Source organism: Lacerta agilis, chromosome 2 (assembly GCF_009819535.1).
Source record: "Lacerta agilis isolate rLacAgi1 chromosome 2, rLacAgi1.pri, whole genome shotgun sequence".
Lineage (NCBI taxonomy): Eukaryota > Metazoa > Chordata > Lepidosauria > Squamata > Lacertidae > Lacerta > Lacerta agilis.
Window position 1 is genome coordinate 32,090,620 of NC_046313.1, and position 12,856 is coordinate 32,103,475.

Below are 12,856 nucleotides of genomic sequence, written 5' to 3' on the forward strand. Positions count from 1 at the left end.
ATACACTTTTTAAATTGTATGCTGAGAATGAATTATCCACTGTTTAAATATATGTCTTCCTCTTTCAGGATATATTGGGGATTCTTCCTGTTGGCAGCCCACTGACATCTAGCATCTCTTCTAGTATCACTTCTAGTTTGGCAGCAACACCGCCAAGTCCAGCAGGCACAAGCAGTGTTCCTGGCATGAATGCAAATGCCCTTCCATTCTACCCAACCAGTGACACAGTGGAGTCTGTGATAGGTAATACTGCCTATACTCATGGGAGCCAGCTCTGAAAGGGAATACAATCAGCCTGGGAAATAGGAGCATGTTGTAGATCTAGATACCTGGGGAGTTTTTGCAGAATCCCATCTTTCTTTTAGAGGCGGCTAATATGACATACACAGTCTTCCATGCATCATAATTTCAGCTCTGAATTATATAAAAATGTGTCAATATGGTGAATTGGAGATTATGATTGCTTTGAATTTTTTGTGTAGAGAAATTGATGTCTTGTTTGCTATCCTCCATCTTACTCTATGCTTGCTAAATTTACAAATCACAAATTTGGCCCAAAGTGGTACTGTATTGGGCCAGTCCAGGACTCTTATTTAATTCATGTGACAGGTGTAATTTGTGGTTGAGCAACTGTTTTCATAAATATTACAAGGATGAAACTCTGATCTGTACACATCAAGCAGAAGTCCATAGCCAGTGTGTGCCTTAGGTGAAGATTTAAAAGGACCTTGTTTATGCTTCCCTTCAAGGGTATGGTATGTCACCGTCTTTTAATCTCTTGATTTCCTAAGGAGATTAATAGCACATATTGTGCAGAGCAGGCACCTCCCTTTTTATTTTCTCCTCCGGCACAACTTTATTTACTAATTTTTATTATTTCTAAATGGAGAATATATAGGGTTGCTTCATGTTGGCCTCTCATTGTCCCGATATCTTATTATTATTGCTAATGGTTAATGTTCTATAACAGTGCTGTGCCACCACCCTCCCAGGAGGAGCACCATTGCTGCTTACTGGGATGGTGCAGGGGCAGCATGGAGGTAGGATCAGGGCTCAGATTGGCTCTGCCAGTTCACCCTTCCAACCCCAACCTCACTGCTACCCTGCCCATCCCAGAAGGCAACACTGACGTTGCTCCCAGAAGGGCAGCAGAGTGACCCCGCCCCAGCCACTTCTGCCTGGAATGATAAAAAACCCAAAGAGAATTCCTGGCTTTGAAATGAAAAGTTTGCAGTAGTGTGGTGGAGGACAGGAAGGGCAACTTCTTTAGCCCCAAACAGGCTCTTGTTACACATTTTAATAGGCATCCTGTGGGGAATTCCAGTCTTTTTTTGTGAAAGGCTCGAAAAGCAACCTTTTGGAAAAACACCAAACCACAATACAGGCTTTGGAGAAAAGGGGGCTGGGGAACAACCATTTCAATACAGAAAACTGTGATCTATTTTATGGTCCACATTTCTGAAGTAACATGAATATCATGAATATAACACAAGCCATACTATTCTTTGAGAGACAACATTAATGGGGCATATTTGCTGGACATAGTAAATTGGCTAGAAATGACACTTGGGAAGAACCTGTGGAGGCTTGCTTCATCTCATCCCAACTGGCAATGCCCATGCTATATATCACTGATCCATTGTTGGGACACTGCTGGCTATAGCCTGCTTCTTAGGGTATGCTAATCCATCCCCTTTCCCTGATGCCTCACCTGACTGCTGCACTCGACCCCCTTCTTTCCACTGCCATACCTGCACCTCATTCCTACTACCCATCTCCTCCTCCACTGAATTGCAACCCAAGTCACTGCTCCACTGTGGAATTCCTAAAAGGGGGAAATTCCAATCACCATGCATCATGGATACCCAGGTTACTAGGTGACTGGGATGGACACCCTTCATTAAAGCTGTCCTTGGATGTATTTCTTCCCAAAGTCAAGCTGTACAGCAGGTGTCACTGGATGATATGTTTTGCATTGCTGTTTATTTCTGGTGTCAATCTGTGGGAAAAAACCTGATGCTGAAAGCTTTTAGGGCTCAGAAACAATAGAAAGTGATATGAAAAGCTGCCTTGTTTAGACAACTGTTGACTAATGGCAGTATTGTACAGTGGGGAGCAGGGCCCTATAGATCCTCCTGTCCAGAGCAGTGTCATCTCTGCATGTAGGCTCTTTGGGCTTCCCTATCCCTTGAAGTTGTTGGTCCTTTTTGTATTATATAATTGGTGCCTCTGTCTGGCAGAGTCTGCCTTGGACGACCTGGACCTGAACGAATTCGGAGTGGCTGCCCTGGAGAAGACATTTGACAGCAGCTCGGTGCCCCACACGAGTGGCATCATGATAGGTACATGAAAGCAACAGAGCTTTCTTTGATCTTCTGCCAAGCAGGGTTCGCCCCATCAGCTGGCTGAAGCAGCCTAACAAGCTCTCAAAACCAGTCCTAACATTATATGTTGGTTTGCAGCCAATGGGAGACCTTGGAGCAAAAGGGCTCTCATTGACTAGCAGATTGGAAATTTATTCCACTGGTTTCAGATGTCCCAGTTATGTTTATGAAATTGACATGGCTTATTTGACACACTAAACATGTTTATGAAATTATGACATGAACATTTCACGGAGGGGGGGGAAAAGTCATTTTAAAATAATGAGAAACAAATTGGATGGTTTTCACTGTTCTGCTGTCACAGGACCATGGCAAGACATTATCGCCACACATTGACAAACTACCGCATATGTATCTCATCATTTGTATGTGGTCATTTCAAACCAGCGTCCATTTTGTGTGTGTGTCTGGTTGTTCAGGTGAAAATAGCCCTTACAACCTTGGTCCCCTATTGTAAGAATCCCATAATGCATTTACACAGGTGGTTGTTTTTTTGTTTTTGTTTTTTTGTGAACTAAGCCACATGCAAATTGGTAGGTGCCTGACTTGCTATTTCCGCTCATGCTGTCTGAACTCTGTCTCTGAATGGCATAGCCATCAGCTTAAACCTGATCCTCCATGGTGCCAGATGTTGTATGTTGCAGACCATTGCAGAATGCTCCGCAATGGCCTTCCATCAATACACAATTCTATTTCACCACATCCTGCCCTCAATATTGGTTCAGATTTGAGCAGTAGCACAAATCAGAATGATTTTCCACACACCCAAGTGATCAAGTCTGCTTTCACAAAAACCAAAGAGGTAGAATTCAGCATGAGACAATTCTGCACTGGTATCATGCCTATGGTTATTCTGGCTAAAACAATTTGGAAGTGGGTCCTGTTTACGGTGCACACATCACAATTCAAGATAGGAGTCAAAATAGGGTCCAAATAATGCTTTTCATGCAATGTAGACACAGTATTGGTTCCCGTGAAGGTAACTGCCCTTTTAATGATGGTTGCAAAGACTGTGCTCCTCAGATTATCAGTAAACTGACTGAGGACTCTAGTTTTGTGGGCAGTACTTTGTATCACGGTCCTCCTGAGTCGACTTAGAATAACACGTTGGTTACTACTATTGTAACTCTGTATAGGTTAGAAGAAGGATGGAGAGTTCTGTGGCATGTAAGAGTCCCTCCCCAGGCCATCCTAGAAGCACTTTAATTTCTGAATCTAATTTCTGAAGAGGTGCTGCTATGCATTTTCAAGCTTTATAAACATGAGGGGTAAAAACTGAGTTTTCAAAGAATGAAACCTGAGATTCTTATTATTCTGACAACATTAGCAAATCCCATGCTACTGAGTTTGATTCCTCTGAGCTCCTCTGTTGTTCAAATTGGTAGGTGATTTCCCCCATTTTCTTTCCTGTAGATCTAGCAGAAATAATTATGGTGTTGAAATTTAATGATCTGATCTTCTCAGACATCTTTTTACTGAAGAGTATAGTTTTTTACAGGTGTATTAAAAATGAAGGTTGTAATTTGCCCCATTGAATTTGTGGCTTCTCCCTTGACTTTGAATATTGAGAAACGGCCCCATTTGCTGTTGCTTAAGTGATGCTAAGAACGTAACTTTAATCCCTAATATTGGGGTGGGGGAGGGATTTGAATTTACAGAAATATTTTTGGCAGGATATGTAATGTGATGGGAAAATATATTTTTAACTAGTACAATAGCCTTGGAAATGTAGTTGCTTAATCCATGTGATATGATGGACACATGTTTTCTTGTTCCTGGGAAAAGAGTTAAAGATGCCCATTCTCACCATCACTAGCCACTTCTTTGTTTTAGAGAAATGCACTAATAAACAGTGGAGATAGTGCTAAAGCAATTTAGTTTAAACATGCATAATATGAATTAGTGTATTGTCATTGTGGAGAGACAGATGAAAAAAGCTGTCTAAATGTCTCTTGTGACAGTCCCTTAAACTCTTAAATGACCCCCTAGTATGTTGGAGTACAGTTGACACTGTCCATATGTCCTATTTTGCACAGTTAACACTCAAGAATGTTGTTACTATACCTTCCTCGGCCAGAGGAACAGTTCTCATAATGCTCTTTCTGAAGGTAAAGAGGGATGGAAAGTGGAGGAAAACCCTGGACTCCCCCGTCCTTTACTGGTGCAGAGAGTGAAGCAAACACCTGCTGTTCAAATTCCTGTGCTGTGCTGTGCTTCCACTCATAACTCATGGCTTCTACATTCCCATCCTTTCTGTGTGTTCTTTGTCCAGGTGGGAGTTTGCTGCAAAGTTCTGCTCCTGTAAATATCCCTGGGTCCCTTGGAAGTTCTGCCTCCTTTCACTCTGCCTCTCCTTCTCCACCGGTCAGCTTATCATCGCATTTCCTCCATCAGCCCCAGGGACACTTAAGCCAATCAGAAAACACATTCCTGGGGACATCAGCTTCTCATGGATCATTAGGTAAATGCCCAGTGCGTATGTGAGAGTGTGCATGTGAACATGTACATACCTGTCTATACCATGTAAGTATTTTCCTTTTATCTTAGCTTTCATTTGAATGTCCTCATTTTGTGTTGCCACCTAACATATCTTGTGCCCAATGCCTATCAGATGAGGAAGAATTCACTAAGCCTAAGGACATCCCAGAAATAATTTCCCTGCACAAAATAACCAAACAACGGATGAGTTAAAATAGTTTGGGATATCCATACAACAAAGAGCAAATGTAGCAAAACGCATTAGGAAAAGTTAAGCAAATTCCAAACATGTAAGGATGACCCAAGAGTTAAATTCACAGAAGGTAGACTTTCTGCAGCTAAGAAAAAAAGGCATATAGTCTCAACAGTCGCTCAGTAGATGGATGAGCATCTATTAACCATAGCAGTAGTGTCCCATCAACAGCTACTGTTTACCAGGAGAGGGAAGGTTAGAGGTGAAGTGGTGAAGTCAGGGCTGTGTGAACACACCAGCAGGAGCACTGGTTTGGCCCAACCAGTTTGTCCGCACAAACCTTACTACCACCTCGCTTCTCTTGGCAAACAGCAGTGACTCTGCTGCTCAGAGACTGCTGTGGCTCCTTCCCACTGGGCAAGACACTCCTGCATTATAGAGTATCAATAATCATAGGAAAATGTTCAAATATATGATACCATTAGCAATTAGCTTCTGATGCACTTGGAATAGTTGACTTTTCAGGTTTAGACTTGTTATTCATACCTACACAGTTACAGTATAGCTAACAGACATGAGCTCTGAAAATCAGATACTTGCAAGCCTATCAGAAGCTAAATATTTTATCTCTTCCTAAACAGTTTCCAAAGGACTCCTGGGGTTGTATCCAAAACATTTGGGGTTGTATTCCAAAACATTTTCACTTGTACAATGGGACTTCTCCTCACCACCCCCTTTGCTCCCTAAATATCTGTTCTAGGTGTTTCCTCAACCCTCCAGAGTAGATTTAGGGAGCAGAGTAGCAGGCAGGACAGGGAGATGGGGGATGTCCCATTGCGTAAGCAGAAATCCTTGCACTGATGGGATGTGTTGGTTGGACATCACCCTTGATATTAAAAGTATAGCAAGGGCTCAGTATTCCATGTGTAACAGACCTAACTTGAATGATGCTCCTTTAGATCATGAAAGCTGTGCAGTGATGGGAGTACCTTTGAGTTTGCTCAGAGTTCCTTCCATTACCATTACACAGCCCTACAACCGGATCTCTCACTGCAAAGATTATTCAGACTGGGTTCCAGGAATACTTGCCATTTGCAAGACAACCCACCCCATACTGTCTGTTTAAAGGAACATGTGGCCTGCTTTAGAACCAGGGGTGGTGTGTTCCATTTCACAGTTTGAGGTGAAACAGGAAGTATCGCTTTGCCCTGCTGCCGCTCCCACCACTACCACCTACTTGCTCCTGCCGTGGCCACGCGCCCTGCTGCATCTGCCTTTGGCAGAAAAGCGGCACCACCATTGGCGCTGATTTGGGGCAAGATCATGCCCATTTCAGTGTTGATAGCACAGACTCAACAGGGCAGGTGGGGCACTCGTGGGCATGCCCCCTGGGGGGGCTTCTGCCACCTGAAGCAGCAGCCTCACCTTGACTAATGGCTGGTCCAGCTCTGTTTAGAACAATTACATCAGATTTTGCCATGGTGGTAGGAAGGCAAGAGCAGAAGCATTCCTTTATTGTTACTTAGAATGTTCCTGGGCTGGATTCTGGTATCAAAATCAGGTTGAGAGGTTAAGCATCGGCTCTGGTTAATAAGACATGATTATACAAATGAATCTTTACAGCCTGGGGGGTAGCACCTCAGAAAATTCAACACTTGGCATTTGCTGAATGTCCTATGGACGGTACAGCATGGAAGTGTGCCTGTCTTTGGTAAAGAGGCTTAAAGTCTAGGCAGGACACACAGGAGAGAAGTGGAGAGAGAAGGTAAATGACAAAGCAGTGTGCAGGAAGTATGTGGGAAGAATAAGAACTAGGTACTTGTTTTTATGTGTTTAATCATGTCTTGTCTCTCATCTGTATAACCACCCGCTTGATGCAAAAGAAATCCATGGTCCATACACTGGAACCTTTTAAGACTCATTTTGAGTGCTTCAAGGGTACAGTTAATACACTTACCAGCTAGGGATACTGTCAGCATGGTGGTGAAGCAGGCGCATGCACTTCACTGGTATCTTTTTTGAGAGAGAGAAAGAATGCAGTATTGATTACCTATATGTATGAATTATATTGCAAGTGGTACATGTGTACGTGTTTAAATTTATTTACGCTGCCCTTCAACTACTATCAAGAGTAGCTTACAAAGAATTAAAATTATACTAATCTTACAATAAGCATCTTTTGCACGTGTAGACTCAGTTCAGATAGTGGGCTAATTGTAAGCCAAACCACGGGCATCTGCATTATTGACGCTCATTAGGCTGGCTATCAGTTGAAAATGTGTTTTCAATAAGCAGTTTTGCTATATGTTTTTTACTCCTGTATTAAAATGTATTCATGCATAAAAATAGCATACATACATAGAAAACAGTAACACAGTAGGAAGCCAGGGTCTTTAAACAAAGCAAAGCATATGACATTTTAAGAAGCAGGTTAGCTTTTATAAGTGATATAGTATTTTATTGTTTATATCATCCTCTGCAGGAGCATGTGCCCTTGACCTGGTTCCTCTGCTGTGACCTAATTTATAACACGGCTATGACTGGAATCAGGATGAGCTCACAGTAGCCATGCTGCTTAATAAATCAGTGTGGTGAGCAGTGCCTTAGTTCCACAGGAAAAACTAAACTGTGATGGAAATTCAGTGTGAAAAAGAAAGCTTTAATAAAAACAACTAGAATATTATTACAAATATTTTTCTACTGCACCTTACTCTACCTGAGCATATTTTTGTACGAAATACACTTTATTTTATCTATTTAACAAAATTGACATGCCATTTGATTGCAGTAAGCCCTCTAAGTGGTTTACAAGAATACATAATTTGTTATGACAGAATAAGAGCAGCAGTAGTGGTGTGTCGTGTGGGGTGGAGCTGCAGGGGCACACTTCTGGCACCAGTGTTGCTGCCTGCGAGGGGCTGGGGTAGGGTGGCAGTGAGGTTGAGGCTGTGCAGGAGCACTTGTGCTCCCACGCAACCTGACTTCAGCCCTATCCAAAAGGAGCAGCTCCACAGCTCCACCCCATCACATGGAGCACTACTGGAGAGCACTCTTTGTTGCTCCACAGACACTGTGGATCTATTTGCAACCTACCCTTTGTATGTGTGAGCTCTGGCAGAAAACAGCAGAAGAAGAAGCTGTATCCAATTCATTCCCATCTGGTTTGGGATGGCGAGCCATTTTGCATTATTTGGAGCAGAAAAAGCAGTTTTGCCTTCAGGTGTAGACTCAGCTGGGAACCTCAGCCAATCCCTGCCCCTGGTGTTATGCAGGTGTTTTTGCAAGCACATGTTTGTTGCACAGTACATTTTTAAAACAAAATAAAATAAAAAATTCCTTCCAGTAGCACCTTAGAGACCAACTAAGTTTGTTCTTGGTATGAGCTTTCGTGTACCAAGAACAAACTTAGTTGGTCTCTAAGGTGCTACTGGAAGGAATTTTTTATTTTATTTTGTTTTGACTGTGGCAGACCAACACGGCTACCTACCTGTAACTAGTACATTTTTAAGCACTCTCATAAAAATGTAAACTCTGCAGTGAGTTTTATTTCCCTTAGTATTAAACTCTGCCTTATTCAAAAAAAAAAAAATCAAATCTGAGGGCCAGTTGTTCTGATGTGAAGTGAGCTGGTTCCTTGGATGAACTTCTAAGTAACATCAGCAAAAGCACAGATTTGGACACTGAAAATGGCTTAGTGCTGGTTTGTACTGAAGAACTTCACGTGGTTAATAGATCCTAAGTATTGCAATTGTAGATTCTTATACTAAAGTATTCAAATCACATATGGTTTGGTTTGTTAAAACGGTTCTAATTCTCATCAAAATGAAATGGTGTAATATTAGAGACAAATCTGAGTGCCTTTCAAAAGTAGAAGTGTGAATTGCAACAATGTTTGGGATAAGATCTAATTAGATTGATTAATGAAGTCACAAGATTAATGGCTAAGGGCTTTAAAAAAAAAATCCACATACAGTTTTTGCTGTTTAACCAGGCCTCTGCTTATACTGGCAGTTGCTAGCATATCTGTTTTAGTTGCGCTGTGGCCAATGTCTCACGTGGAGATCTTTCCTGTGTGGTGCATCTAAGCCTGTATCTCTCTGCACAGCAGTTATAGGTTAGATGCAGTACAAAGTGCTCAGGAGCACTCTTGGAACCAGCATGCCATGTGTCATATTTTTTAAACATAGAGAATATTTACCGTGTTGCCATTTCTTCTGTGTATGCCAGAGTGACAAACAGTAACTCTGCAGGTACATGAATGTCCCTCCCCAGAATCCCCAAATGAATCAATGCCCTGTTAAATATTGAACCATTTCATTCCCTTTCCAAAACAGTGCCAGGCAAGGAAAGGGGTAATCCAGGGATATATGTGACATAACATTTCCCCCCTTCCTGTCTGCATGAAACAGGTTTAAACGGGATGAACAGCAGCATATGGGAGCACTTTGCTTCTGGAAGTTTTTCTCCCAGTACCTCGCCTGCATTTCTGTCGGGTCCAGGTGCTGCTGAGCTGGCCAGGCTGCGGCAGGAATTGGATGAAGCTAACAGCACAATAAAGCAGTGGGAAGAATCTTGGAAACAAGCCAAACAGGTAGCATTTGCTGGGAGGGGTGGGTGAGAGTGGTTTGCCAGGATACTGATGGGCAAAAGCGTCCACCTAACTGCTGAATAAATAGTTTGAGGGTCCAAAAATAATATACAAAGTCAGATTTGGTGTGTGTTATACTGTAACATAGTTCCTTCACAGCAGACACAGGGGTTTTGTTTGTTTTTCTTTTTTAGCTCTATCAATGGAGAAAGAAACCGATTGATACCTTAGATATGCTGAGGAGTAGGTTGCAAATTGTAATAGGATTTGAAAATGTTCATGCCAAGGTTGCTAGTGTTCCTCTAGGAGTATTGGCTTTTTTCCAGTTGTATCTGAACACACCTTTCCAGTTGTCCCAAGCTTTTTTATTTATGTATCCCCTGAAAATTGATATGCTCCTCACCTTTTTCTAGTAATGCTCTAATTATTTTGAGGTTAGTAGCTGTGCACTGAAAGAATGGTAAGCCCCTCCTTCTGCATTCAAGATGCTTTGTAAATGTTCTCCCTCTGGGGAAGTATGTTGCCACCCTGCTCTGGCCAGGTTGGCTAACAAGATTAGGGTGGGTGTGAATATATGCTTTTTGCTAAACTATTCCCGTAACTAGATTGTGACAGATGGATTGCATTTAGTAAATTGTTCCCTGAGCTGGTGTTAGGCGCTGGAGTCAGGCATAGGTCAGCAATAAAACAATAAAGCACCCAATGCCAGTGAAGTTAATTCTTTATTCAAAGAAACAAAACAGCTCAGTCCTAGTGATCACAGCAACCCTTCCCAGTAGGTCTTGCCCTAATGAGGCAGTTGTGAGGACTGAAGGTCCCCGCCTTCCCTCTGCTCTCTAAGGCTCCTCCTCCGGTTCCTTCCCCAGCAGCCTGAGGCTCTGCCACCTTGTATCTCATTGCTCTGCCCTCTTCATTTCTCTGTGTGGTTTGGGAGACCAGCAGGGATGGGAGCTGGTTGCAGTAGGAGGGGAAGACTCCCTGGCTTCTTCTGCAGCCTGCCCCTCCTACTCTGCCTCTTGACCCCACTCTGCTTCTGCCTCTGCTTCTGGAGTGCTCTCTGCCACAGCCTCTTCCTGCTCACTAAACCCTGTGGCCTCTTCAGCTTCCGACACCACCTCCTCCTCCCAGTTTGCTCCCGCTACTCCCTCTGACCATACATTGTTGTCCTACCACCAATCCCCTGGCTGTGGGCTTGATTGCCCTGGGGGTTCTTTTGGGGGTTTCCCAGCTGGTGCCACCCACCATTCTTCTGTATCCAGCCAGTCCATAACAGCTGGGCAGGCTGGATGCTCCACTTCAAGGCACTTTGTTTTTTTCCTGTTCTTATGTCAAAACCATGTAGCTAAAATAACCTATAGAGGAGTTATGGTAAAATGTGGATACCTGGGTTAGAAAACCTTTGTGTCACTTCTGTGTGTGCGGATTGAAAGGATCTCATTAGCTCAGGGGTGTGTTCCCAAAAATCTGTCCATTCCACCTCTGGGCAATTATTGTGCCGCAAGGAAAGAACAGGGGCAAACAAGAATGCCCAGAGCTGGAGAAGGCTGCCTTTCAAGCTTCAGGGGAACAATTTATTAAAATAATCTATATAAGTACACAACTACTACTACTTTACTTTAACTGCTTTATTATGCTTACAATAATAAAATACAAATTCCTCCCCCATCACCACCAAAATAGATACATGGTACCTTCTTGCCATGTGAATATATTTTTGAGAAGATAAACACTCCAGGATCTTGCCAGTACTGTGCCCACAATGTTTGCTTGGAAAATTTGCCATATTTTGTCTCATGTTGATTCAGGAGTTTGTATAGATACAAGAAATCTGCTCCATATACAAAGCCTTTAAATAGAATGCTGGAGAAACTATTCAAGCAGTGGAGTGAAGCCAAGTGAGGAGATAATTCACTTCACACCCTAATCTCCCACCCCACCCCCACACTGTTCCCCAAATTACAAATGACTTTTCCTTTGGGATACACAGGCCTGTGATGCTTGGAAAAAAGAAGCTGAGGAGGCTAATGATCGTGCCAACACGGCAACCATAGAATGTGAGGTAGCCCGGGAGCAGAGGGAGGCCTTGGAGCTGCAAGTGAAGAAACTCCAGGAGGAAGTGGAGAGGATCCACACTGGCCAGGACCCTCAGTTCCTGCGTTCACTCTCTGATGTAGAGACCCTCTCCCTCTCCACACTCTATAACCTCCAAAAACAGCTGCGTGCCAACCTGGAAAGAGTTGATAAGGTAGGTCTGAGTGAGAAGTCTTGTCCCACAATTAACCTGGCTTCCTTTTTGAATCCTTAATAAAAGCCGCAACTGTGAAGTTTGCATTTTTAATCCATGGTATATTTTGAACCCCATAGACTTGGCAACCATGAAATGTCCCATTCTTTCTTGGATGAGGGGGTGCCGTTTTATACTAGAATGCTCTTAGCTAGCAGGCAAGTCTTATAACATGATAATAGGAATGGGAGTTTCCCTCTGGATGGTATACCTGGCACCTGAAAGCAAAACCCACGTTGGGCTCCCATGTAATGACTTGGGCCTGTAGAATGTGCTGAAATGGCACACACAGACTCCCCATATTTCCGGGTGGTTGAAGGAAGGTGGAAAGGGATTTTATTTGGTAGTACGTAACTTGACACTGCCTTAAAAACATTTGCAGCCCCATAGCATTGATTTTGGGGGTGGTGGGTGGGTGGGGGAGTCAAAATGTCATCTGGTTTCCCCCAAAAAAACCTATACTGCACAAGTGCTGCATATACACATTTCCCTGTGAGGTGGGGGTGGGGTGGGTGGGATTGAATTCACTGCGGGAATGAACACAGACAATTTAGTGGGGGGTGGGTCCTCCTGCCCACACATTCCATAGAGCTGCTTGCTAGGCAAGAGGAGTAACAGCTGTATCCTATGCACCTTTGGTCCTGGCTGCAGCCTAAGCCACTTTCTTCCCTCAGTGACTTAACAGAGCCAGCAGGCTGGAGGAGTCACTGCCAGGAGTTAGATATATGCCAAGTTCATGAGGCACGGCTGCCCTCTATGTCATTTTGCATGCTGTCTGCCCAAAGGAACTCTCAGAACAGGTAACGGGAAGAGGAGAGAGGGATGTGGGGGGTGGGGGTAAGCCAGGTCAGGCATAGGAACAGGGAGGCGGTTGCAGAGAGAGAGGCAAAGGACTCATCCACATCTTTTGTACTCCAGTTTCTTCCACC

The 12,856-nt window shown here is 43.4% G+C and overlaps 1 protein-coding gene across 4 annotated transcripts in view; it reads left to right on the forward strand.

The window, feature by feature from the left end:
* Positions 1-12,856, forward strand: part of UNK (unk zinc finger) — a 47,346-nt gene that overhangs the window by 30,569 nt on the left and 3,921 nt on the right. For 3 of the 4 annotated variants that reach the window (XM_033139342.1, XM_033139344.1, XM_033139345.1), the window contains 5 exons: positions 69-243; positions 2,241-2,342; positions 4,657-4,845; positions 9,465-9,646; positions 11,631-11,888. In XM_033139342.1, coding sequence (XP_032995233.1) covers positions 69-243; positions 2,241-2,342; positions 4,657-4,845; positions 9,465-9,646; positions 11,631-11,888 — 906 coding nt within the window. The remainder of the gene's footprint in view (positions 1-68; positions 244-2,240; positions 2,343-4,656; positions 4,846-9,464; positions 9,647-11,630; positions 11,889-12,856) is intronic. The other variant, XM_033139343.1, reaches the window with a different exon arrangement.